This window comes from Abramis brama (genome assembly GCF_963993115.1).
Source record: "Abramis brama genome assembly, chromosome: 2".
Lineage (NCBI taxonomy): Eukaryota > Metazoa > Chordata > Actinopteri > Cypriniformes > Leuciscidae > Abramis > Abramis brama.
Genome location: NC_139964.1, coordinates 23,562,046 through 23,589,423, shown reverse-complemented (window position 1 = coordinate 23,589,423; position 27,378 = coordinate 23,562,046). Strand labels below are relative to the sequence as shown.

Genomic DNA, 27,378 nt, shown 5'->3' with positions numbered 1-27,378 from the left:
AATAAAGTTGTAGTTTGTGTTCTTATTACTCTTTCAAAAGATGATTGAAAGAATGTTTCAGGAACATCACACTAACCTTTAAATAACATTCTAGTAACATTAAGGAAACTGGACATTTGTTAATTAATGTTAGAAATCAACGTTCCTATATTGTTGAATTTTAAATCAATATTAAGTTGAAAGAACATTTGAGGAACAATATACCTTTTAAAACACGTTCCTCTAACGTCAAGAAAACTGGACATTGTTCACATTCCCAGAACCAACACTGAATATTTGGAGAACGTTCTTATAACAAAAGTCTGTTAGCTGGGAAGGATTTATATCAGTAATATTTCACTGTATTTCCCCGTAAAAATAGTCTAGAGACGGCCCTGCAATAAACACACACACAAACCTCTTCATTCTCTTTCTTTTCACAAACAAAAGTATAGAGTAGCGTAATAATGGCGCCATCGTGTGTCTCTAAATCATTACAGACTCTCCTCATTTATGACTGTTGCAACATGTACTGTAAACTCACAAATACAGTGGGATTTCCATGTGTGTTTGACTAAAGTCATGCAACAATCTAAAGTCATGCATAAATATCTCGGGTAATTTGTTTGTTTTCTCTCTCTCTCTAAGCTGTGAAGGAAACTCATCATCTGAACTGTTTTTATATAAAGAGAAATACACCGGTGTGACCAAACTGAAAATGGCTTCCTCTCTTCATAAAGGTGAGTATATTATAAAAGTGCTTTTCACTGCTGCAAAAACATTTATGACAGATGATGAATGTACTTTTCTCAAACTCAAAATTGCAATTCAATCAAATACATTTTCATTAGTTTTTATTGTTTTTTTTTTCTTCATATTTCATGACAGGTTTTATAAGAGCACAGACTATCATCTCTGTTCTGCTGTGTAAGTCAATAAGCAGTGTTTTTTGCTCATTTATTTATTTTTGTGATAATAACACATGTAGGTCCACGTGTTTGTTTAAGAAGTATTTGGGCTAATTTTATTATGCGTTTCCAATCTGATTAAACATTTCATCATGTTTAAATCCTCCCCAAGCTCAACACAGAAGATGCTAAGACTTTATAAGATTGGGCCTTCATTGATCTAATGATGTGTGTTTGATGATCTAATGAATCCCTCTTGATATGTGACACACACTTCTTTCATTGAGACGACTGAGCTGTGACATTATTAATGTGCTGGACAGCCAAGAGTTTAATAGAGTTCACCTAGAATGTTCTGGTTAAATATTGCATCTTTTGTAACTTGTTGATTAATTTGTATTCATTTTCATTTTTATCTCAGATCTCTTGGCCTCTGTAACTGTCACACAAGAGACAACCGCCGTTGGTAATGTATTGTGCTGAAATGTCCAGTTTTTCTCTGCTCATGTCTGCTGACAATCTAGAAATTAATTTGGACCGGTATTAACATATAAATATTGGGAAATTAATGTGTTTCTGGTGATTAGTCATTTTTTTCTACATTTTTGAAGGATGTATGTGATCGGCTGCTATAATGTTCACTTGTGCTGTGATGTGTAACTCGAGCAGTTCTGCTTCCCCTTAATGAAGTAATATTATGTTAATTGGAAATTAAAATAGATGGGAATGACTAAAGCTGCACTTCTGAATAGATTTTATAACAATAACATTTTATTAACAATAACGTAATGATTTCTTAATATATTTTAATAACAGATAATCTATCAGACCCCTGCAACAACTACACTGTGCTGAACGATACATGGAGATCCATCAATAGTGGATATATCTCCATGTGTGATGACAGGTCTGTCTCCTGGAGCGGCTGGTATCGTCTCTTCATTAACAACACTAGCGCTCATATCCCAGACACATGTGTTGCTCAGTTCAGATGTGGCACTGCTATCCCACAGTGGATACGTGGTGGACACCCAACAGTAACAGATGGAGTCGTCACTCGACTTGTCTGCGGTCATTATGGTAATAACTGCTGCCATTACGGGACTTTGGCCATTAAAGTCAAAGCCTGTCCAGGCAATTATTATGTCTATGAGCTGGTTAGTCCAACTACATGCGATTCAGCATACTGTGCAGGTAATTATATTCACATGAGCTCTTTCTACACACTCATGATATTTGTGTTTCTGTTCATTAATCACTATTCATCCAAACTTTCAGACACTGGCAGCATTAACACCAGCTCTACAACTGTCACACCAGTGACCATCTCACCTGGTAATGTTACACACTGTGTCTCTATTGGCTTATTTTCTGGCCTGATGAATGTGATGATCTGTACCAGTGATTTTTATGTGTACACAATATAGGCCTACCTTATTAATAATGCATACTTTGTAGAGGCAAAAAGATTAAATCAGATTATGAACAACACCCATATAAAAACATTATAAAACGCTTATCGTGCAATAGCGCGTTGCATGTTCAATAAGATGTATAGGCTCCTGACTTTTAATATCACCTTTTTCTTTATAATAATAGGCTCTATGGGAGGAAAACTAAATAGTCTACAGACAAGAGCCTATATAAACGCACCGCACAAAGTTTCATGTTAATGGCATTTTCTTCCTGAGCCTGCAAAAATGAAATTTAATTTGGTTTTCTATGGGTGTTGTTCATAATCTGATTTCTGTTTGCCTCTATTAAGTATGCTTTATTAATAAGGTAGGCCTATATTGTTTACTAAATTTGGTGCTTCAATATCACTCACATTAAGCATCTTAAATGGGGAAGAACACTCGATTACGCTACCGATGTGTTTTAGCAACTACTGCCATCTAGTGGTAGCAGATTTTCTCACACAGTTGTGTGTGGATCGTACAAGGCGAAACCACGAAATGAAAGTCTCAAAATCCAAATGAATCAAATGAGATCGACCCAGAAAAGACGTCAATGAATGCACACGTGTCACCTGATCCACACATGCACATCTTCTTTGTTGCATGCCCAAATTATGACACACTAATACAAAAGAAAACATATGTATTCACAAAAATGTCTCTATTTGTACAAATTTCTACACATTCATTCAATTTTGAATTTCGCAAGTTGAAAGGCATTTGGTTGTGGATAGCAAAACATTTCTGCAACATTAATCAAGTTCATCAATAATTGTGCTTGCACGTGTTAATAATTTTGATACTATATTCATCCCATACCATCGCATCAGATTGATTTCTAAAAGTTTTTATTTTTCTTCTTCTCAGTAACATTTGAATATTAAAATTTTATAAAACACCACAAATTAAAGGAACTAGCTAGGTTAGCTGGTTACCTTAAAATATAATAGTGAATAATAATGTTAACACTTCACAAGTGGATGCTAGACCTGTTCTTCTGTTTGTCCATGTGACATTCGGCATAAACCCCATTAATACTTGGTGTGAACGCAGCATAAGCTCAATGTTTTAGTTCAGGAAGAACTGTAAAAATCTGTCAACTCTGCACAGCCTCACCGAACACATTTACATTTACAGTTTGGTCTAATTCTGATGAATTTATTCATTTAAATGTCTTTACCAGGTTTAGAAATCACTTTTTTTTTCTTTTCTTTTTTTTTTTGATTTATATATCAAGGTTTTTACGAATAGATCTTTAGTTGTTGCATATTATTTTAAATCTTGTTGGACGTTTGCTGAGGCCTCTGGTTAAGTTGCACTGTTTCATAGTCACTGTGAAGTAGAATTAATTTGATTTTATGAAAAAGTATTATATCATTTTTTAAGAAGTAGCCTACATTTTTTTTTATGTTTTTCGCAACAGTTTATCTCTCTGCAGACCCCTGCAACAACTACACTGTGCTGAACGATACATGGAGATCCATCAATAATACAGATGCTTCAGTCAGAAACCGTGACAGGTCTGTCTCCTGGAGCGGATGGTATCGTCTCTTCATTAACAACACTAGCGCTCATATCCCAGACACATGTGTTGCGAGGTACAGATGTGGCACTGCTGTCCCACTGTGGATACGTGGTGGACACCCAACAGTAACAGATGGAGTCGTCACTCGAGATGTCTGCGGTAACTGGAGCAGTTACGCTGGGAGTTACTGCTGCTTTTACGGGTCTTTTCCCATTAGAGTCAAAGCCTGTCCAGGCAATTATTATGTCTATGACCTGGTTAGACCGGCTGTGAGCGCTTCAGCGTACTGTGCAGGTAATTATGTGTTCATGAGCTCTTTTTATTGTGTGGTTGTTGATTCATTGGTATTAACCATTAGTCATTATTTTTTCAGCTGTTACTAACATCATCAGCACCGATACAACAGTCACACCACAGACGACCTCAGCTGGTAATGTAGTCTGATGTTTCCTCTGTTGGATTGTGTTTTGTCTGAATGTTTGTGGATCTGTAGAATTAAACAGATGTGTGAGTGTGTTTGTGTTTCAAGGTATAAACTAGGGGGAAAAGTGCAGTTACATCATTACAGATATGTTCATGAACATCTTTAGAACCTGAAGCTAAAACAGGTGTTTTTCACATATTTAGATTTTTTGACTGTACAATTCTAAAACAATGTGCTATCTTAATGTGCAAGGTGTCATCTTTTTCAGAAAAAGATTAGCTTTCAACAAATTACAGGTATTGACCATTATTGTGTGTGGTGAGTTTGTAAATAGAATTTAAATAGACAAAAATACAAAAAAAAAAAGAATACATTTTCTGATTTTTATTTAGAAAAAAAGAAGAAAAAATCCTGACCGAAAAAAAATAACAGATTAGGGCTGGGCGATATGGACCAAAAGTCATATCCCGATATATTTAGGCTGAATATCGATATACGATATATATCCCGATATTTTTTCCGCAAAGTGAGAGCAAATGTTCAGTCAAAGTCAATGCCAATACATGTCACAAGTAGTTTTATTGAAACTGGCTATTTCAGTGAACAGTTGCAAAATCAAATGAATAAATAATAAACAGGTTTCTTCACCTTAGGGCTGCACGATTATGACAAAAATCATAATTGCCGGTTATTCCCTTGGAATTGTAATTGCGATTTATTAATTATGATTATCAAAGGTTACATTGAATATATATATATATAAACTAATTTTGTGTAAACATGTTATAATTTATATATATATATATATATATATATAGGCAAATTATAACACATTTACACAAAATTTGTTAACACACACACAAACAAGTACTTTTCCCCTTAACATAAATTGTAAGAATATGACTAATAGTAAAGACTAGTACTAATAAATAAACATTAGGCCAATGCTAAGCTATTAAATAGCAGTCCCAAACTAGTTTTTGTTAATACAATGTTGGTGTGAGCCACTACAGTCATTTAAAAATATAAAAAATAACACAAAGAAAAATAAAGTGCCATTTTGGGGTTAATATGGAAACGACAGTTACCATGGTGAATACAGAATATACAATAACTGTTAATGAAACATGGAAACTGCTCCTGGTGAATAGATTGAAAATCATACCTGCATTACTTTTATTTTGTGTAATTTACAACGTAACGGCGTTGCATGCTCGTAGTTTCTTTTGCACTTTATACACGCACAATACATAGACGCATATGGTTGCAAGGGAAATGCATGATGATTGAATGATTATTTGTACATTTTGAACAGACTGAAAGGAGGTAGAGTGACAGTCACCTTTAGATTTTAGTTTCATGTTTTTCCACATTCCTTAAACAAATGACCTAGTTAGCCTATGTAACTAGCCTATGTAAATATGCTCATTTTACAACTCCCCCAGAGTTAAACAGTTGAGTTTTACCGTTCTAGAATCCATTCAGCCGAACTCCGGGTCTGACGGTACCACTTTTAGCATAGCTTAGCATTGATCATTGAATCTGACGAGTCCAGTAGCATTTCTTTCAAAATGACCAAAGAGTTTCAATATTTTTCCTATTTAAAACTTGACTCTTCTGTAGTTAAACCGTGTACTAAGATCGACGGAAAATGAAAAGTTGCGATTTTCTAGGCTGATATGGCTAGGAACTATACTTTCCTGCGTAATAATCAAGAAACTTTGCTGCCGTACCATGAGTCCAGCAGGCGTAATGATATGACGCAGCGCCCATACATGGGGTAACTTACAACGTGATCGGGACTAAGTTTGTCTAACCCATAGACATCATATAGGTAGACGCCCTATCGACCGCTACTGCCTATTGGCACGGACGAGCCGTGGGGCCGCCATCTTAAACCGGTCAACCGCTCCGCTCAGTGTAATCTGTTTGGCAGGTGTCAGCACATTTAATTAATCATATCTCACTGAATACCGAACCGATTTTCTCGCGGGTTTTTTTGCTGCAAAGGTCATACATGTAGCTATGATACAGGACACATTGCATATTTTATTCACAAAATACAACCAATAGTACGGTAATGTTAAATGTTAAATCTAACTTGTGAAAAGTAATCCCCGAGCGATGGTCCGCCGATTTGAGCAGGAATATGCTGCACAGTGCTCTGGCGTCTACGCAAATAGGAGTATGACCGGTTTAAGATGGCGGCCGCATTTCTTGCGCCCAGCGGCCAATAGGGCGTCTAGCTATATATGATGTCTATGGTCTAACCTATTAGACCTATTTTCAGGCGCTGCGTTATATCATACTTATTGTATTTCGCCACAGGGTGTCACTGTGGCCTCAACCCTTCGCCTTCGCTTACTCTGAGCTCGATTGCTATGTCTGAGGTAAACCACGCCCTCCTCATTACCCTACGCAGGAAGAAATGTAGGAAGAAATAAATGAAGAAATAAATAAATGTAGAAATAAATAAATGTAAAAATAAATAAATGTATGAATAAATAAATGTAGAAATGAATAAATGTATAAATAAATAAAAGAATAAATAAATAAATATGGAAAAAAATAAATATATACATAAATAAGGAAATAAATGTGTAAATAATTATTTATTTTCGTTTTTTTTTTGCTTTTCTATGTATATTTATTTATTTATACATTTACTTATTTATTTTTTACATTTATTTGTATATTTATTTATTTATTTATGTATTTATTTATTTTTAATATTGGCAGCTTTGGAATTCCATAACATATAGGCTAACATTACTCATTTTTTCAATATACATTAGCTGTTAAAGGGGTGGTTCAGGATTTTTGACATCGGACCTCATTTTTAAGTCAGCCTGGTTGTTATTCATCAGTGGAGACATTTTTTTTTTTAAATTATCCAGTCCTTATATTTGGATAGTTAGCCGATGCTAGGCTAGCGCGAGTCAATGGTATATGTTAGCCAGCCATTAAAAACCGTTTTACCCACTCCACAGTGCACCAAACGCAAATCAAGTATAACACTAGACTATCGATGCAAATGTCCGTTGAGAGAATAATGTTAGAAATCAAACTTACCTTTCATCTCAATGATCCCAAAGGAACTAGTTTCTCAGCAGCTGCGGAATTTTACTTTGCTCCGGTTAGTAATGCGGCAAAAAGTAAACACAGTGTGCCAGCGGCAGGTAAATACACTTGCGGCAGGTAAATACACTTGCGTCATGTGTGGACCGGCTCACTCGGTTGCCTAGGTAATCAATATCACTCCGCTGCTGCTGTAGACAAGGCTTATGATTACAGGGAACAAATTATAACTAATGCAATGTGATGAAAGGTAAGTTTGATTTCTAACATTATTCTCTCAACGGACATATACATCGATAGTCTAGTGTTATAATTGATTTGCGTTTGGTGCACTGTGGAGTGGGTAAAACGGTTTTTAATGGCTGGCTAACATATACCATTGACTCGCGCTAGCCTAGCATCGGCTAACTATCCAAATATATGGACTGGATAATTTAAAAAAAAAAAATGTCTCCACTGATGAATAACAACCAGGCTGACTTAAAAATGAGGTCCGATGTCAAAAATCCCGAACCACCCCTTTAAGCACAAAGTAGCTTTAGCTCAGTAAACCATAACTACATTTACCAAAAATGTCAATAAATTGCTTAAAACACATTATACAAATAACACCGCAAAATAGATTATTAACTGCGTATCTGTTAATTCACAATTGACATAAAATGGCGGCTACTCTCGGTACAAAGCTATTTTTCTCTGTAACTGAGCGGGGGCTCCGCTCACACACGCACATATTACACTCTGCAAACTTAACTATAACTTACTCAAAATGTTACTAAAACACACCTTCAACACTCTTGACATGTTAACACGTTATTACATTTACTTAGTTCAGTTTTATACCAATAACGTACGGTACGTACGTACCTGAAAAAGGGGAGAGAGTGATACAGTTAGGTTTCCTCACTGAAAACTTTAGTGTTATCAGAGCCCGTCTACGGAGAGCCTTGGCACTTCCTATTAGCCCCATTGTATCGATCTTGGTTGCAGTTCCATTAGAATTCCACTGGAGGTGATCGCGGGGGAGTGCAGACTGAATGGGAGTCTATGGGGCTAGACGGCTAAATGTGTCTCTTTCACCCGATTGCCGTTGAGAAATCTCAGATTTTATTGTAGGTTTTGCAAGTTCAACATGGGTTATAGGTCGAAAGTTGAATGAACGAGTACTTATTTCTTTTCGATTTCTTACAGGTTGAGTTGTTGTTGCCCATAACACGCTAGCATTCTGCTAATGACGTCAGCATTCTGACAGAGAATGTCTAATATGGCGAGAAGTTTCACTCTCAGTACACTTCCGGCTTTTGAACTGGTTGCAGTTCCTCTCTGATTCCATATGAGGGCGCTCACAGGACGAGTGCAGAATGAATGGAGGTCTATGGCGCTATACCAATAAAAATCCACTTTTCTCAGGATATAATTTTTTTTCTAGTAATTTGAATGTTGTATTCGAAAGGAGATGCAAATAAATTACACATTGCTGGGTGTTAGATTTTTTTGAGTCACTTATTTGCTTTAAAAACTCTTTTAAAGTGTCAATGACGTCATACACATCGTACGACCAGAGATACTGCTTCACGGCAATCCTTCACTCACTCTGGTGCGTTCGCGCTCTGCACTTTCTTTTCACTCGAGGCATCGACAACACAGCTGACACAGGTAAACACACGTGCTAGAAGAGTTTTTGTTTTGTTTGTTTCTGGTCCCGCTGCGGATGGCACTATGCCATCAAGCGGTATCTCTGGTCGTAATCAGTCCTTCACTGACCAATCAGCGTTCATTAGCAGAATGCTAGCGTGTTATGGGCAACAACAACTCAACCTGTAAGAAATCAGAAGGACATAAGTACTCGTTTATTCAACTTTCGACCTAAAACCCATGTTGAACTTGCAAAATCTACAATCAGATCTGAGATTTCTCAACGGCAATCGGGTAAAAGAGACAAATTTAGCCGTCTAGCCCCATTGACTCCCATTCATTTTGCACTCATGGCGATCGCCCCCAGTGGAACTCTGGTGGTACTACAACCAAAATTCGGTACAATAGAGCTTAATAGGGAGTGGGCAGGCTCTCCGTAGACGGCCTCTGATTCTGACGTCATTGACATTTTAAAATACTTTTTAAACCAAATAAGTGACTCTAAAAAATCTAACACCCAGCAATGTGTAATTTCTTTGCATCTCCTTTCAAATACAACATTCAAATTACTAGACAAAAAATTATATCCTGAGAAAAGTGGATTTTGAGGGTTTTTCGCCATAGACCTCCATTCATTCTGCACTCGCCTGCAAGCGCCCCCGCATGGACAGAGATGTGTTACTGCAGCCAGTCCAGAAACCGGAAGTAAGCAGAGAGTGCCAATTCTCTTCCTATTAGACATTCTCTGGTGTTATTCATGAGGAAAAGACCGTGATTTCCCCGGAATCTTGGGGTGGAGACAAAAACAATCGATCACAGGCGCCTAGATTAAGATCACTTTGTTGATCACAGATTAACACTTTTACCCTTAAATTAGGCACTGCAAAATGAAGTAATCAATGTAACGTTTAACGTTACACATTCCTCTTACAATTTTTACCCTTTGTACACATGACAGATTTTAACTTTTTAACACAATTATATGAATATCAATCCCTATTAACTAGTAGCCCAGCTAACAATTTTACGTTCTGGGAACGTTAGTTTTTGGTTCCCAAAACGTTCCCTATTGGTTAGCCAGGAAAGTTCTTTACGTTAATAGAACGTTCCCTATAGGTTCTCGGAACGTTCTCACGTCTACACATACTGATATGCCTGTACACAAATGATAGGTCTACAAACAACATATTCTACATTGTTTATTGTTCAAACACTTAAGAATCCTATGAATATATTATTACAATAAATTGAATTTACAGAAACTATCATTAATAAGTAAATCAACCAGTTTGTGGCCAAAATTCAAGCCCTGTAATGGCATTAATAAAAGATACGAGCGCTGCTGGTATCATGTATTTATTCAGATATTTCAGCATCAGTGTATAGAAAAATTGATATATTTGAAAACACTACATTGCATTTATTTATATTGCAGTATTTATTATTTCAGACTACAAATCAAAAAAGGAATGTTTTATATAGGGGTAAGGATACCCATTAAGCCTATGTACCCTTTAAGCCCACTTTCAACTCTGAAGTCAAATAAAAAAACAGAGAAAATAATATTCAAGTCTAGTGAACTCTGACCTGCGAATTCGCTCTACATATAACGTATAAGTCTCACCTCCAATGAAGAATTTGAAAACCTGTAACTGCTGTGTTGTTTATGAGAGAGAAAGAGAAAAAAAGTTTGAAACTGCTATCAATTTTTTTTTTTTTTTTTTATCTCTGTGACTTTACACCTACAAATTCCACTGTCACAGGTGCTCAGCTTTGCTATAATGAAACCCTCACAGAACATGGTAATAATCAGCCATCCATGCAAAAGCAAAGGTCGGTGTAGTTTACAGGTACATCTGTCCAGGCCAACATCTGATGCCTTCCGCTGGGATCCCAGAAAACCTTAAATAAAAAAAATAGTACAGTTCAAAATCTATCATACATACATCTCATCTGGTATCACAAATTATCATTCCAGGTTCACTTTAAGATATGCTCAATATTAGTGCTGCACGATATTGAAAAATGTAGAGTTTATTTAGAGATTTCAGCCGTATGGTTTAGTGCAGGCGCTAATGGCTCCAGGTTTGTATCTCGTAAATTACTCCACTAATAATGCCCAGAATTGCAAGCAGACTTTGGATAAAAAAGGAGAACTAAAACGAGAATCAATATCAGCGCGGTGTTTTCGAGATGCCTAGAGCTCCCATAGACAGTAAGTTATATTAAACGAGAGCTCCACGTCCGAGACTTCGACTGCTCCTACATGTACTTTATTAAACAGGTGAGCACATTTATATAAAACTAATCAATTTTATATAGTTCAACAATGATAAAATGTTAGAATATGATCTGTATGTTATTCTAATGTTGATCTAGTTTACTGCTAGTCTCATACAGACAGACTGTATACATTTCAACACATTCAAATGCAGTTTAGTGTGCTAGTGTAATGTTAGACCAAGTGAAACAGCGCTGCGTTACCTCACAAGTTTAATTTGTCTAATAAACTGACCTGTGAGTAGTAATTCTGCGTGTAGTTCGGTAGAATGAAATGCCCATATTCCTTTTATATCCGCGGGACTCGCGTCGCTTGTATTGTGGAGCTGATAGCTGTCTCTTAGCAATCCCGAACTGCTTCATATCACAGTCATGATAAAAACATCGATGTATTCAGTCATCCATAAACATTATTAGATCGGTCGGCTTGACGTTGACGACAAGTTCCATAATTCTTAGCAAATGTTGCGTCATCAAACTACGCCTTTGTTATTGTAAATAGGTTAGCGACCCCTAGAGGAGAAAAAATCCCATACTGTGCCTTTAAGTTAACAATACAGTGCATTCTTTTAGGTTAAATAAATTAGCTTACTTCCAATCACCCATTGACAAATTACCAGCAAAACTATAAAAAAAAAAACTTATCTACACTAAATATGTGTTTAAAAACCCAAACTTTCATAAATAAGACCTAAACCATAATAATAATAATAACCATAATAAGACCACAAAACCATTTCTTTAAAGTAAATATTCAACAGAAGCGTGTCAATTACACGTAAGAAATGTGTCAGGGACGTTTGTGTGTATTATTTGTGAGATTTTGTTGACTAAACTTACCTGAAAGCAGTGAAACCAACAGCGAGAGACGGGAGTTTTGTTGTTTGTCAGTTATTGATGACGTTTCCGGTTTCCATCTGCTCTCGCGCAGCGCACGTGCGCGCTCCAGTGTTTGATCACGCGCATGCGCATTAAAACACTTTAAAGTCACGCAGCATTTAAATAAACATATACAATTAAAATATATAACATAGTTTAAAATATCATTAATAAAAAGTTATTGCGAATAGATCTGAACGTTGTTGGTTATCTTATAACCTTAGGTGACCGTACTGATGACGTTGTCAGTTGGTAATCTGCCTGTTAATAGTAAGTGATATTAAAATAATAACCTGCAGAGAACGTTCCCAGAACGTTCTCTTTAGGTTATAAAAATAAAACCTAAAAATAACCTGCAAGGAAACGTTCTGGGAAGGTTCTCTTTAGGTTATAAAAATAAAACCTAAAAATAACCTGCAGGGAACGTTCTGTGAAGGTTCTCTTAAGGTTATTAAATAACAACCTGCAGGGAACGTTCCCAGAACGTTCTCTTTAGGTTATAAAAATTAAACCTAAAAATAACCTACAGAGAACGTTCCTAGAACGTTCTTATTTGGTTCCCAAAAAAATAACCAAATGGGAACCACATGGGAACGTTAGGGGAACGTTCTGTGTTTGCTGGGAGGCTACTGAATGCATGAACTTTTTAACTTTAGATATTTTAAGATCCTCACATCCTATTAACTTACTAAAACCTTTTAGCCCATAACAGTACAATAAGTATTTCCTTTAACCTGTCACATAAGCCCCTCCCTTCAAACGCAGATGAGCCAATGGCAGTTGAGCATCAGTTGCACAGGGAACTCAGACATCTTTAGGTTTCAGCCAGGGGGGCAGCGTTTCATATTATTTTGAAGGTACCCCCGGGAGCCGCCATTGGCTAACAAGCCTTCACCTGCTGTTAGCATCCCATTGACTCCCATTCATTTTGGCGTCACTTTGACAGCGAATAACTTTACATCTGAGGCGTTTAAAGACTCCATTTGTCCATGGTTTATTTCTAAAGAAACACGACAATGTATAAAAGGCTCCATTACCTTGTATCTTACGTTGTGGCCCCGTAGAAGCAGTTTTTGTAAAAGTAGGCTAACGATTGCGTCATAACCACGCGACTCTCTGGAAATTACCGTAGAGACAGGAAGAGAAGCTCGCAGTCAATCGGGGGGACGTGGAGGCATAAAGTCCGATAAAGTCAAGGGAGAAGGCCATAGAGAGTAATGACGTTGCTCCTGCTCCTAGCTCATGGACAGCTCCTACTCACGCTTTCCGTCTCTGCAAGATTCGGAAGGGAATGGTTCAGATTTCGTTTGGTACAGCTACTAGAAAACTTACAACTGTCAGGCAGGCTGCTCACGTCACATCCACGTCGTCAAGCTCAGTTTGAGTCTGCGCAGTACGCTCGGCAATCAGGAAATGAGGGCTTCTAATGTGCTTCACTTCTTTCCGTTGAAACCTATGGGGTCGCTGTGTCCAGTTTATATACTGTCTATGGTTTCAGCGCCTAAAGGTGGGTGTACACGGTGCGAGTTCGGACACTCGGGAGGTCGTGAGATATTGCACACGTTGCGAGTCAGTTTAACAGATAATCGCGTCAAAGCAGCTGGTACACGGCACGACTGTCCTGCACGAATTTTATCCCGAGCCGGCAGCAATCACGTGAGCTTTCGCGCTAAACACAGAGACCGTCAATGTTGCATGCAAAGAGAGAGAGAGTAAGAGAGGTGTGTGTGTGTGTGTGTGTGTGTGTGTGTGTGTGTGTGTGACAGTGTATGCGCACGCTGTATGGTTGCTGCCACTGAGGTATAGTGGTTGTGTATGATTTGGCAATAGGGGACAGCTGGTGAAAATCGGGCCGACTCCCCGAATTTTTTAAACATGTTTAAAAATTATCGGGAGGTCGGGGAGGTGCTCATAACATGCTCGGCTCGGCTCGTAATCCCTCTCACACGCTGCGAGCCGCGGCCATGCGAGCATCACCGATTCCACTCAATTTCTCCCGAGTGAAAAAAATCATCTGTGAGCTCGTAAAAACAGCAAAAATCGCACCGTGTACGCCCGCCTTTAGAGAAACATTAGAAGATCCGAAGCTCTCATCGATTTGATGGTGTTTATGCCACAAAAATGGTAAAACGCTGTGCCTGGGGCAACACTACGTGTAACACTGATTCCAGGTATCCTGAGAGGATGGGCAATGGAATTTATTTTATTTTATTCCATTTCCTAAACCCAAACAAGACTGAGCAAAATGTCTGCATGGTGTATTAATCCAATGATGTGGGCGCAGTAACCTGGTTCCCTGAGGATTCAACCCCAATCCCAATGAAAACGAAAACGTTCATTTTCTGGTTGTCAAGTTACAATTAAAGTTAGTGAGTTCATGTTAACATACAAACCTAAATAGCTAACTGTTCTCATGTCATGTTCAGTGTAGGTCAGAAACACATAAACGAAGGTCTACATTCAATGGGCATAGTTCAAATGACTCTGTACGCAATTGGATAGTCCTTCAACCAATCAGACCAATGATCCGGGTGACATACTTTGCTTCTCTATTGTCATTGTGTTAAACCCGCCAATAGCGCTACGGGATCCAGGTGGATAAGCCAGTTTCTGTTTGGTTCCCGCAAATTTGTAACGGAAGCCGGATAAAAGAATGTACAGGTTTCCAGCCTGAGCTGCAGGGCGAAATCAAATTGCAGGCAGATCAGGCTGGGTTTACCCAGTCTAGTCTTTGTGTGCACTTTGACCTCACATTGTGACTATAGCATGAGCACACAGTGAGGGCGCTGTGAGGATAAACTTTTAGCTCACTGTGAACTCAGATTGTGACCACATCATGAGTATCCTGAGAGCTCATGGTGAGATCACTGAGAGATCAAATTGTTGACTGGGAGTGCCTCTCCATATTAAACTGGTTAAATGTAAATGAATTTAAACTTACCCTGCGGTATAAATGAACAGTGTTGATCCTAGATATTGTTTATCATGACGACTGCAACATGCACTGAAAAAAATGATACTTTGGATTAACTTAAAAAAATTGATGTAATTTGGTACAGCTAATTCTTTTTAGATTTTCTCAAATTGTATTTATGATTTAGTTAAAACCATAAATTTTGATTTAATGTCAAACCAAAATTTAAATTTTTTCCAACTCAACTCAACTCAAGGGTGTTAAAGTTAATGAGATAATTAAGTGATTAATTGAGTGATGATTGACTATTATTGAAGACACCTGATGTTAACAAGCAGAATCACTGAAGGAGAAAATCACACATTGTAAGTTACCATTATGGCGATGGGTGTTTGCTTTAGTTGGGCTCTTGACCCTTATATGTTTACTTTAGATTTTGCTTGTCTGCTGTTATTGATTTCTAACAGTCAGATGAACAAAGAGACAATATGATCTGATGGTGTTGGTTATGTTTTGACGTAATCATGCTGTGATCTGAGAAATTTAACTTTTTGAGATAGTTTGGTTTAACTTGTTAGCAGCAGCTTTGTGATTCTACAGCATATGATTATCAGTATTTTTCATATAATCCAAAATATTTAATAAACGTTGTATCAATACACTTTCAAATGAATTTATTTAGAAACACAGACATCAATAATCAGCCTGTGAATCTCAACAATGGTGACAATAATAAAGCATGTTGCAGTGGCTGCCACCAATCACAACTCATTAATGGCTCCCATCATGCATTGCGGTATGAATAAATTATGATCTGAATTGTCTATGTAATTTACTTTTCCTAATTTAATATTCTGCTCCTCACCATTGTTGAGATGCATAGACTGAATCTTGACGTCTGTGTGTGCCTAAAAGAAAGTTTTTTTTTCAAAACAACTTTTAAGAAATCCTTTGTATATTATCTAAAATTCTGGATATTTATGCAGAATCACAGTTATTCTGTGGTCAACAACATAAATCTACATCAGAAATAAGGGTCTTAATGAATTCAGTGATCAAGTTCAAATGATGATAGTCATAACATAACCAACACCATCAGATCACTTTTTTTTTCTTTGTTCATCTGGCAGTTATAACTCAGATACAACAGCCAAACAAAATTTAAAGTAAACATATAAGGGTCAAGAGCCCAACTAAAGCAAACACCCATCACCATAATGGTAACTTACAATTTGTGATTTTCTCCTTCAGTGATTCTGCTTGTTAACATCAGGTGTCTTCAATAATAGTCAATCATCACTCAATTAATCACTTAATTATCTCATTAACTTTAACACTCTTGAGTGTTAATTTAACACTGGAGTTTTTGCTGTGTACTTTGGGTTAAAGTAAAATGTTGAGCTGGAAATAATTAAAATTTTTGTTTGACATTAAATCAAAATTTATGGTTTTAACTAAATCATAAATACAATTTGAGAAAATCTAAAAAAATTAGCTGTAACAAAATTACATCAATTGTTTTAAGTTAATCCAAAGTATAATTTTTTTTAGTGATAGAGGGCATAACACTTACTTTGAGGCAAAGTGAAAACAGAAGGTATAAACTGAAAATCACAATTTTCCATTGGACCAATGTAAATATATATTTTGAATGAATTGCACTGATGTTTCACTTTTTTCAGTGTGAGGCTTCTCCCACTTGATTGTGATCTGTAATCCCACGCTTCCATATTAATCTTGTTACCCACCATATTTATTTCATAATCTTTGATTCCTCCATGGCATATTTAAGTCCCACTTGAATGCTCCTAGACGAGAGGTGGTCCTTCTGCGTCCAAAATTGATCAAAAACATCTTGGGACAAGGTTTTCACACTGACAGCTGTCATTGTAAGACAGTTAGCAACTCCGTTTGTTTGTCCGAGTTAGCAACCGTAAGTAAGGGGGGTGGAGCTTACCGATGGTCATTCTGGTCATCTCTTCACATGGTCACATGGTTGATTTTCCAATATTGTACTTTTTTTGTGTGTTGGATCAATATTTCACAAATTGAATCTTTCTTTCATTTTGACTCCTACTTATCTGTTAATAAGTGATAAGTGATGTGACGTGTATAGCCAAGTATGGTGTACTCAAAATTTGTGCTTTGCATTTCATTGGGGGTTCGATGTGGTTCCCAAACTGGGGTACGCATACTCCTGGGGGTGCGTGAGGTGACAGAAGGGGGTACGTGTACAAAATGAGTCTTGGCATTCATTTAATTCTACCCTACCTTAAAATAATATTAAAACCGCATGTATTTCTAATTGGCAAAATGGCGTAAATACATAACATCCCATCAAATTACCTCATATTTGCAGTGAAAACTGACTGCATCCACACAGCAGTGAGCATATGACAGATTGCGTGCAGAGTATTGCTGCGCTACATTACTGCCGTTCTCAACAACGCACCAAATGTCACAGAGTGAGAGATTTAAGACTCAAACTTTCTTTGATGCAAAAACACCTTGTGTGAGTTCTTGTATTTAATGTTGATAACGAGCAAGAATGCAGTTGTTCCCAAGTATCCACACGATGGCAAACGTGAAATTGATTATCATACAACAGGTCAACAAACAAAACATGTATTTTACTGTCAGTACTTACTCTATTTTGCAACGAAATAATAGTTCCAACAAAGAATTGTGAGTCAATCATGCAATGATTCATTTATAAATACAGCTAGTTGCTTTGTTACTGAATGTAAGAATGACTCAATGACTCGCTCACTGAGAAGACAGTGACTAACCGGTTTTAGTTTAATATTTCAAAGTATCACTTCGTTTTTACCGTCATTGCATATTGCTCTATTGAACATTTTTCATTTAAACATTTTTTATTTCATAAAGTTATTCATAAAGGTAAAAAAAAGCACTGGGAAATAAATTTACGGGGCAAATATTGTCCCTTAATGGAAAAGGTAATACTGAAGTCAGTGGAAGAGAGGGGGTACGCAGAAGGAGGTACACCACTCGAAAAAGTTGGAACCACTGCTCTCACCATTAGTCCACAACTGCTGAAATCTTGATGAATCCACAATCTTGCTGAAATTGCTGCTTAATAAAATAGTTATTTTATTAAGTTTTGCAGTTTATTATATTATTGTCTTCATGCTGATTTCTGTCATTGCAGGTATAAATATAACGCTGCCGGAAGGATGCAACGTAAGTTGAGTTTCTGAAATTGAAGTTGTAGACTCACAGCTCCTATCAATAATAGTCCAAACTGAAGCAGTGCAATAACATGTGCATTTTAGATATGTGTGTAATTTGAAATATGAATGTGCTTTTCTAATAATTGTTGATGGTTTATGGGGGCATTCGGTCAATAAGCTGTGAATACTCTGCTTACAAAATCCAATTGAAAGAATGAGTTTGTGGACTCACTAATTAATTAACACTATAAATTACTACAAATTCCCTTGTTATTTGAGTAGTAACATTACTACTCATTACTTCTTTTACAAACTTAAACTTTTATTACAGTACTTCTGTGACAAAAGTTTGTTAGTTTGGATACAAACACTGTCCATCCTCACCATACTCGGTTAAAGTCATCGCTCACACATCGTCAAATTCTCAATTTTGATTTCAGATTCTGACTGAATGCCTACAAAATCTTCTTGAGCAGATCGAGAACATTACAGCTCAAGAGCTTCCTTTGACTGTAAGTGTTCAAGAGATTTTTTTTATATATATATAAAATAATCAAATCAAATGTAATTGTCAGTTACATGATTGTCATCGCAGGTCTGATTTATTGGGTTTCTTAATATTTACATGTTCAGTAATTGTATTTTTCTGATTAATAAATTAGACTGTGACCGATATTTTGAATATGGTCTTCAACGCTTCAGGAAAGTTTTTAGAGTCTTCATCATCACTCAGCTCAGCTGAACTAGCCTACTATGGGAACCGTGTGTTAAATGCCAGTGAGAAACTCATCTCTACATTGGTGAAGCCGACAGACACAAATGACAGTGTCAATTTTACTCTTGCTGCTGTTGGTGAGTGGAGAAACTGTTATTATTGATGATGAAACTGAGATTATATATGATATCAGGGAGTTTATATAGTCTAGAGCAGGGGTTCTCAACTCTGGACCACGACATCCACTTTCCTGGAGTTTAGCTCCAACCCTAATCAAACACACCTGAACAAGCTAATCAATGTCTTCATGATTACTACAACGTTACAGGCACACAGCAAAATCCCCAGTGTTAAATCAACACTGCTCAGAGTACATCCCAATCTAAAGAGTATTTAAAGTGTTAAAGTTAATGTCTTAATTAAGTGATTAATTAAGAGATGATTGAGCATTAGTGATGAACACCTGCTTCAGCCACAGCCTTATAGGGTCTGTTTATACGACACCGTTTTCAACTAAAAACGTAAAACTTTTGGCCGTTCGTTTCCACGATAACAAATCAGTTTGGGTGCCTGAAAATGCAAAGTTTTGAAAACTCAAAGGAAACACTTCTGATTTTTAAGCATATTGTTGTCGTGTAAACGTACCCTAAGATGAATTAACTGAAGATAAAAGAAGACATTCTGACAAGATCTCAGCAGAGGAGGATTAAACAACTCAAACAGCATTACCAGATTGACTTAATTTAACTCTGGGGATTTTGCTGTGTACAAAGTAAACTGATTAGTTCAAACTAGTAATTAGATGAAATAGTTATTTTTTTTTTAGTCTTTTTATTGTTTTGTTTTTTGCACATTTGTGCAAATTGAATCAACTTTAATAAAAACAAAAAACAAAACATAACTGCTTATTTTCTAAATCAGAGGTTGAAGTCTTCATGGTTGGACCCAATGTCACCTTAGATAAAATCCCTCGACTTGACACGACAAATTCTTCTGTGGACATCGATCTCATTGGGATCGCCAAGAACAACAATGAAACAAGTATGTGAGATGTGTTTTAATACAACATTTTTAATAAAACATTTTTAGAAGATATATCACTAAACCACATTTACCAAAGATATTTATTGTGTTAAATACAAGTTTCTTCTGTTTCTGTCACACAGGATCAGCTGCTGTGGGTTTCATGAGTTATAACACAATGGAGAATCTACTGAAGCCAGACTTCTTCAACACATCAAATGGCACGATTAAAACCATGATGTCCACTGTGATCTCAGCTACTCTTCCCAAAACCAACAACACTAAACTCACCAAACCAGTTAACTTCACCCTCAAACACATCAGAGTGAGAGACTGAAATGTGCTTTTGTCCAACCTGAGAACTGATGAACATCTGAAAACATCTAATATTCAGTGTTGTTATATTTTCTGCATGTTTTTTCTTCTTTCTGCAGGAGTTTGACCCCGACGGTTCTCTGTCCTGTGTGTACTGGAGTATCAGCGAGTGGATTGTAGATGGTTGTTCTGTTTTAGAGACCAACAGCAGCTACACTGTGTGTTCCTGTGTTCATCTGTCCACATTCGCTCTCATCATGCAAACCAGCCGCCCATCAGAGGTACGAGAACATTTATAGTGAGCATTGAGGAACAGCACAGATTTGGCACTCATGTACTCTGACATGTTTCCTCAGAGCGACTCACTGCTGGACCGAGTGAATTTGGTGTGTGTGATCGTGGGGCTGGTGTTCTTCAGTTTGGCCCTGTTGACCTTTGCCCTTTGTCAGTGGAGTCCTGGAGTGAATAATGTGGCTCGAATCAACCTCTGCATCAGTCTTCTGTTGGCTCACCTTCTGTTCCTGCTCACACAAAAGTTCCTGAGCCTCATACGCCCTCATCAGGTGAGAATGATGAAGGAGCCCTACAGCTCAGCACAGTCTCACTGAGAATCATCATAACCGTCTCTCATGATCTCCAGGTGTTGTGTACCGTGATATCAGGTGTGCTGCACTTCCTCTTTCTCTCCGGCTTTGTGTGGATGTTCATTGAAGCTGTGCTGCTCTTCATCTGTGTGAAGAACCTATCGCAGATCAGCTCCAAAAAGAGGGAGGTGCTTAGCAGTGGATTCCTGTGTGTGATTGGATATACGGCTGCTCTGGTTGTGGTGGCCGTGTCTGCTGTGGTGAAGCCCAAAGGCTACGGAAGTGAAGAGTGAGTTTAGTTTGAGCGTCTCAGAGATCAACACCTTCATCCTTCATGTTTGTTCATTGATTTTATTTTTCTTCCTCCAAACAGTTGCTGGATTAAAATGGATAAAGGTTTTATGTGGAGTTTTCTGGGACCTGTTTGTGTCATACTAGCAGTAAGCACATTTCTCATGACTTTGTATTAAAAGGAAAACAGTGATTAAAGATTAATTACTGTTGTTTCTCTTACTGTGCAGTTAAACATGATTCTCTTCATCTGCATCATCATCAGTCTGATCTCCACCTTGAAAAATCTGAACGCTGAAGTTTCACAGATCAAACGAACCAAGTAACAAACAATATGATTTGAACACTCCATGAAATGTGTTTATTGTTTTATGCTGCATATTTCTAGACACCTTTAACCTGATTTTGATTATTCTCAGGTTAGGTAAAGTGAAATGTGCACTGTTAACCCTTGACAGGGCTCTACACTTACTTTTTGAACAAGGAGCACTGGTGCGCCTAAATAAAAAAAATTAGGAGCACAGACAAATATTTGGGGGCACAGTCATTTTTGTTGTATAAGTTTATCATTATAGTTTTATTATTAGAATCATTCAACAATTAAATTTACAATGCTCACTGTACTTGTTACTTAATGATGTTAATGTTAATGATTAAAATGTACACAAATAAAATAGGAATGACCCTAAATTCAAACAATTTAAGAGGTAACAAACTTTTGAGAGCAAGACAGTTTGAAGACGCGCGCGCGACCGGGCCTCTCTCTCTGCTCGTTCTTTCAGTAATATGCGATTTTCCTCAGACATACGTTTTTCTCCCACACAAAAACAGAATTTTATTCCAAATATGTAAAATTCCGCGTTGACACTAGATTCCGCGTTAATTTTCAATTCCGCGATTCCGTGATCGCGGAAATTATAGGGCCCTAAAATAGTTTGTGTGTGGGCATTGTAGTTTTTTGTATGAGGCTACAGACTAGCTACTGAAGATTTAGGCCTAAATTGATCTCCCGGTAATATATATACACTATAGTGTCCTACTCTGCCCCTCCTCATGATGTATTTGCAGCTGTTTCTATAGAAAAATGCTGTGTCACTCGCACGAGTGCGCCCAAATATTTTTTCACGTTCGCACGCTGAAATATTTTCTCGCATGTGCGAGTGAAATGGGCGCACTGTAGAGCCCTGCTTGATGTAAAAAAAAAGGCCAAATTCTGACAATATCATACCATTTTCCACTAAAACAGTAATATACCATAGAAAATAAAACTAGCCTACAGGAATATACTGTAAATTAACATTGCTCAAAGTCGACACTCAGAGGCTGTTTTCACAATCACACCCTATACCCTCATTCACTATTCCCTACATTAGTTCACTAATATAGTCCACTTGACAGAGTGAATGAAAAGAAGTGAGTGAGTTGAGACACTGATGAACACCTGATAAGCAGAATCACTGAAGGACAGAGAAACAAGAACAGAAAAAAGAGAAACATAAGAACTACAACTGACTTCCAGCAACACTGAGTGTGAAACCAGTTTACAAACCAGTTTAACATTATTTCTTTCGTACACAAGTTATTGTTGAGAATTAAACGGACAGTATGGAATTTTTTCTCCACTAGGGGTCGCTAACCTCTTTACAATAACAAAGGCGTAGTTTGATGATGCAACATTTGCTAAGAACTACAGTATGGATCTTGTCGTCAACTAGGGTTGCCACCTTCAATACAGAAAAATAAGGGACGCCTGCCGCGCGGGGGGCGTGTATGTGTCAATTTTTTTTTATTATTGGTAAGTTAATCTATTTTACATAGTCTATTGTTAATTCTACAGTAGCCTATTGAAGGATGCAATCATTCAAATGAGTTAAGTTGTTTATTTGCTTCACATACACTGTAAAAAAGAATACATTGATTTTATTAGTATCTAATTAATAAAAATGAGGCAACAGATTACAAGCAATATTATTAATTAAATTTAACAAATTAGAATTGAGTAATAATTAATCAAATGAATTCCTTAAAAGTTAACCATTTAAAATAAGTAAAATGTACAAAATATCTTTTATTGCCAACATTGAAGACACCTGGTGTTAACAAGCAGAATCACTGAAGGAGAAAACCATAATTAAAGTCACCATTGTGGAGATCAGTGTGTGTTTTAGTTGGGCGCTTGACCCTTAAATTATTAACTTTAAGTTTTGTTCGGCTGCTGTACATGAGTTATAACAGCCAGATGAACAAAGAGAAAAGGTGATCTGATGGTGTTGGTTGTGATTTAACATAATCATTATTTCACAATCATTAGACCTGAATCACTGAACCTCATATAGAGTCCAATTTATGAGTTAAGTTAACTTTATTAATTACAGCAGTATAATATTTTTAGCCTTTTCAATGAAATCCAAATGATCAAATCAATAATAAAAAAAATTAAATTAATTAAATAAATAAATAAATAAATAAATAAATATATATTTTTTTTTTTTAGGCACAAACACACATCAAGATTTTGCGTATGAATCTCAGCAATGGTGACGAACAGATCACCTCTGAACATAAGCTCATTATTTATTCATGCAGCAATGCATGATGGGAGCCATGAATGAGTTTTGATTGGTAGCACCCAGAATGCACTGCAACATGCTTTATAAATGTCACCATTGTTGAGATTCACAGGCTGATTATTGATGTCTGTGTGTCTCCCTTTTATGTAAGAGAAACTTTTTAGAAATTATTTGCCTTACATTGTAAAAGTTAAAAAATATTATGCCGTTCAAGGCCAGTGCTGCTATAATTAATAAAGTAAACCTAACTCATAAATTGCACTCTATATGAGGTTCAGTGATTCAGGTCTAATGATTGTGAAATAATGATTATGTTAAAACACAACCAACGCCATTACATCACCTTTTCTATTTGTTCATCTGGCTGTTATAACTCATGTACAGCAGCCGAACAAAACTTAAAGTTAATAATTTAAGGTCAAGAGCCCAACTAAAACACACACTAATCTCCACAATGGTGACTTTAATTATGGTTTTCTCCTTCAGTGATTCTGCTTGTTAACACCAGGTGTCTTCAATGTTGGCAATAAAAGATATTTTGTAAATTTTACTCATTTTAAATGGTTACTTTTTAAGGAATTCATTTGATTAATTATTACTCAATTCTAATTTGTTAAATTTAATTAATAATATTGCTTGTAATCTGTTGCCTCATTTTTATTAATTAGATACTAATAAAATCAATGTATTCTTTTTTACAGTGTAGGCACTATATTTCTATTATTAAATATATATCTCTTATTAAAATAATGCTTATGTGTCTGACTGTACACCTTAACCGTAATAAAAAAATCAGTAACACTTTACAATAAGGTTCATTAGTTAACTACATTAATTAACATTAACTAATAATGAACTGCACTTATACAGCATTTGTTCATCTTTGTTAATGTTAATTTCCACATTTACTAATACTTTATTAAAATCTTGTTAATATTAGTTAATGCACTGTGAACTAACATGAACAAACAATGAACAGCTTTATTTCTATTAACTAACATTAACAAAGATGAATAAATACTGTACCAAATGTATTACTCATTGTTAGTTCATGTTAAATAAACCTTATTGTAAAGTTTTACCAACCAATCATACCATAACATGATTCATTTACATTTTTAACCTTATTTCTTAACAAATAGGCAGCATATGAAATCTAATGTAATCAATCAGAAAATTATTGAGGTGATTAAAAAACTGTCATTACACTATCTGCCTCAGGAGATGATTGAGGTATGAAGATGTATCTGTATCTGTATGGCGAGTGGATAATGCCACGGATAACTTACCGAAGTCGACAGTCGTGTACTTTTACGTGACCGAAGGGGTACGCCGCATCACAGACGCGTGACACCAACGTGTGACTCCAACGTCGCACCAAAGCACGTCTCATCATAGACGCGTGACACCAACGTCGCACCACAGCACGTCTCATCACAGACGCGTGACACCAACATGTGACTCCAACGTCGTATCACAATAAATTAATATCTATTTTCCCCCTAGCTTTTCTTATCTTTCCTTTGTTATCTTTCTAATCAATCATTCTTTTCTTGTGTTCTGATGACATTGAAAATATCTTTGATACAAATTTTGTATTGTATACAAAGTTGTGTATCTCATTAATGTCATCTCTGAATGGTTTACGGGCATATTATTATTTATTTTTTTAATAATTCAAAGTCAAAAACCCCACTGTCAGTGTTTTGTAAGGAACAGGCAAATATGTTAAATATATCAGGATACATTTTAATTGTTTACTAATAAAACAGTTCTTTTTTTTATGTCAGTGTCGGCTAGACCAACCCAGTCTCTTCGCAGCGCCAGAGAGAAATGCACATTTCATACGAATTACATAAGCAGCGCCGTCTGTTTTCTTTCGTTTTGAATTGTCCTGCTTAAAAGTAGACATTTCAAGCTATCTATATGTCTCAGGTCTGTGAGGCAATAGGCTACCTTATAGGCCTATGCTGAGTTTCGGTTCATTTATGAGACGAGCTCAGGTTCGCCAGCGCCTCCGTGTCCTGATTATCTATTTTCTAATAGCCTATATTTAGCTACTTCTTATTAAATCCAGAAAATTTGTTGATGAAACATTGATTAAAATTAAGATACAATTAATACAAAACGAAATTAAATTTAAAGACAGGCTTTGTGCTTTCAGTTTTAGGTCTCTGTGAAAGTTTTAAAACATTATTTTAGTGCCGCTTTAGAGCGCTCACGTCCGTAGCGGAGAACTGTCTGTAACTTTTTTTTTTTTTTTTGTGAAATAATTTTTTTTTAAAAAATGCAACTTATTCCAGTGCGACTTAGGCTAAATATGTTTTTTTTCTTCTTCGTGGCGCATTTTTTGACTGATATGCGTCTCCGGAGCGACTTATAAAATAGGCTACGGTAAGTTATTTATTCTTTTTGTGCAAATGTCCCATAAAGTCCCATCCTTTAAGGATTCATTTATGTCCCGTTGACCGGTCCATTGCATTACAAATAAAAGCAGAATCAATAAAGTCAAAAATGTGATGTGCAGTCAGGTGGTTTGAGTGTGTGCGCGTTTTTTGACGAGTTTTATAGTCTTGATATTGTTTCTTATTCAAAAGTGGTGACCCCCTCCCCCCCCCAAAAAAAAAAAAAAAAATCAGCACCCCCCAACCTAAAACCTCTTCCCGCTGCCCTGCCCACAACTGTATTTCTTTTTCGTTCTTCTTTGGAAAATAAAAAATACAAGACTTATGGAAGACTTTTACACGTCACTCAAAAATATGATTTTTGGGATTTCCTCAGATAAACACAATGGCTCATTTCAGAGAAATTTTACATAACAGCCTTCATATTTTCTAATGGTTTGAGCAGGGGTTATAATACCAAAAATTCAATTATAATAGATGTTTGAATTTCTAATGCTCAGGAGGAGAAAAGCCAATTCTAAACCAGGGGTTCTGAACTGATCAGGGTTGGAGCTAAACTCTGCAGGAAAGTGGACCTTGAGGACCAGAGATGACAACCCATCTTGAGCATCAGAAATTCACATCTATTATAATTGCCCTTCTTTTTGGTCATAAGTTACCATGTTTTTCCTTTTTTTGTAACAAAAAAAACCAACAACTATATTTTGACAATAAATTGATAAAACATAAGAAACTAAGCATATTTTTTCAGAATACCTTGTTCTCCACGTCATTAAATGCTGAAGAAAATGTTGAATGACTTAAAGAGAATAAAGGCGAGATCACTAGAAAACAAGGCAAAAAATGTGCATGGGCTCTAAGGGATAGTAAAAAAGAATGCCTTCGATGTTCAATATATGTTAATTTTTTTACACACTAATGTAACAGCCAATATATTTACACTACCGGTTTTTATAAGATTTTTAAATATTTTTAAAATAAGTCTCTTCTGCTCACCAAGGCTTCATTTATTTGATTCAAAATACAGAAAAACTGTGATATTGTGAAATATTTTTACAATTTAAACTGTTTCACAATTTATAATTAATACAATTTTATACAAACGCTGAGTTTTGGTTAAGTTATGAGATGCGCTCCAGTTCACGTGCAATGCAAGTGACCGCGCGGGCGCCTCCATGTCATGATTATATTGTCTGCTATTT

General features: G+C 36.4%; 1 protein-coding gene across 1 annotated transcript in view; it reads left to right on the top strand.

Annotated features, from left to right (window-relative positions):
- Positions 1 to 697: 697 nt before the first annotated feature.
- LOC311077976 (adhesion G protein-coupled receptor E2-like) overlaps positions 698 to 27,378 on the top strand; it is a gene marked incomplete at its 5' end in the record, with an annotated part of 39,824 nt that continues 13,143 nt past the window's right edge. The window contains 16 exons of the mRNA XM_084106622.1: positions 698 to 719; positions 1,309 to 1,353; positions 1,704 to 2,081; positions 2,166 to 2,222; positions 3,783 to 4,163; positions 4,243 to 4,299; positions 18,252 to 18,283; positions 18,714 to 18,785; positions 18,936 to 19,125; positions 19,910 to 20,029; positions 20,161 to 20,336; positions 20,446 to 20,607; positions 20,683 to 20,889; positions 20,967 to 21,199; positions 21,284 to 21,350; positions 21,432 to 21,523. Coding sequence (XP_083962748.1) covers positions 698 to 719; positions 1,309 to 1,353; positions 1,704 to 2,081; positions 2,166 to 2,222; positions 3,783 to 4,163; positions 4,243 to 4,299; positions 18,252 to 18,283; positions 18,714 to 18,785; positions 18,936 to 19,125; positions 19,910 to 20,029; positions 20,161 to 20,336; positions 20,446 to 20,607; positions 20,683 to 20,889; positions 20,967 to 21,199; positions 21,284 to 21,350; positions 21,432 to 21,523 — 2,291 coding nt within the window. The remainder of the gene's footprint in view (positions 720 to 1,308; positions 1,354 to 1,703; positions 2,082 to 2,165; positions 2,223 to 3,782; positions 4,164 to 4,242; positions 4,300 to 18,251; positions 18,284 to 18,713; positions 18,786 to 18,935; positions 19,126 to 19,909; positions 20,030 to 20,160; positions 20,337 to 20,445; positions 20,608 to 20,682; positions 20,890 to 20,966; positions 21,200 to 21,283; positions 21,351 to 21,431; positions 21,524 to 27,378) is intronic.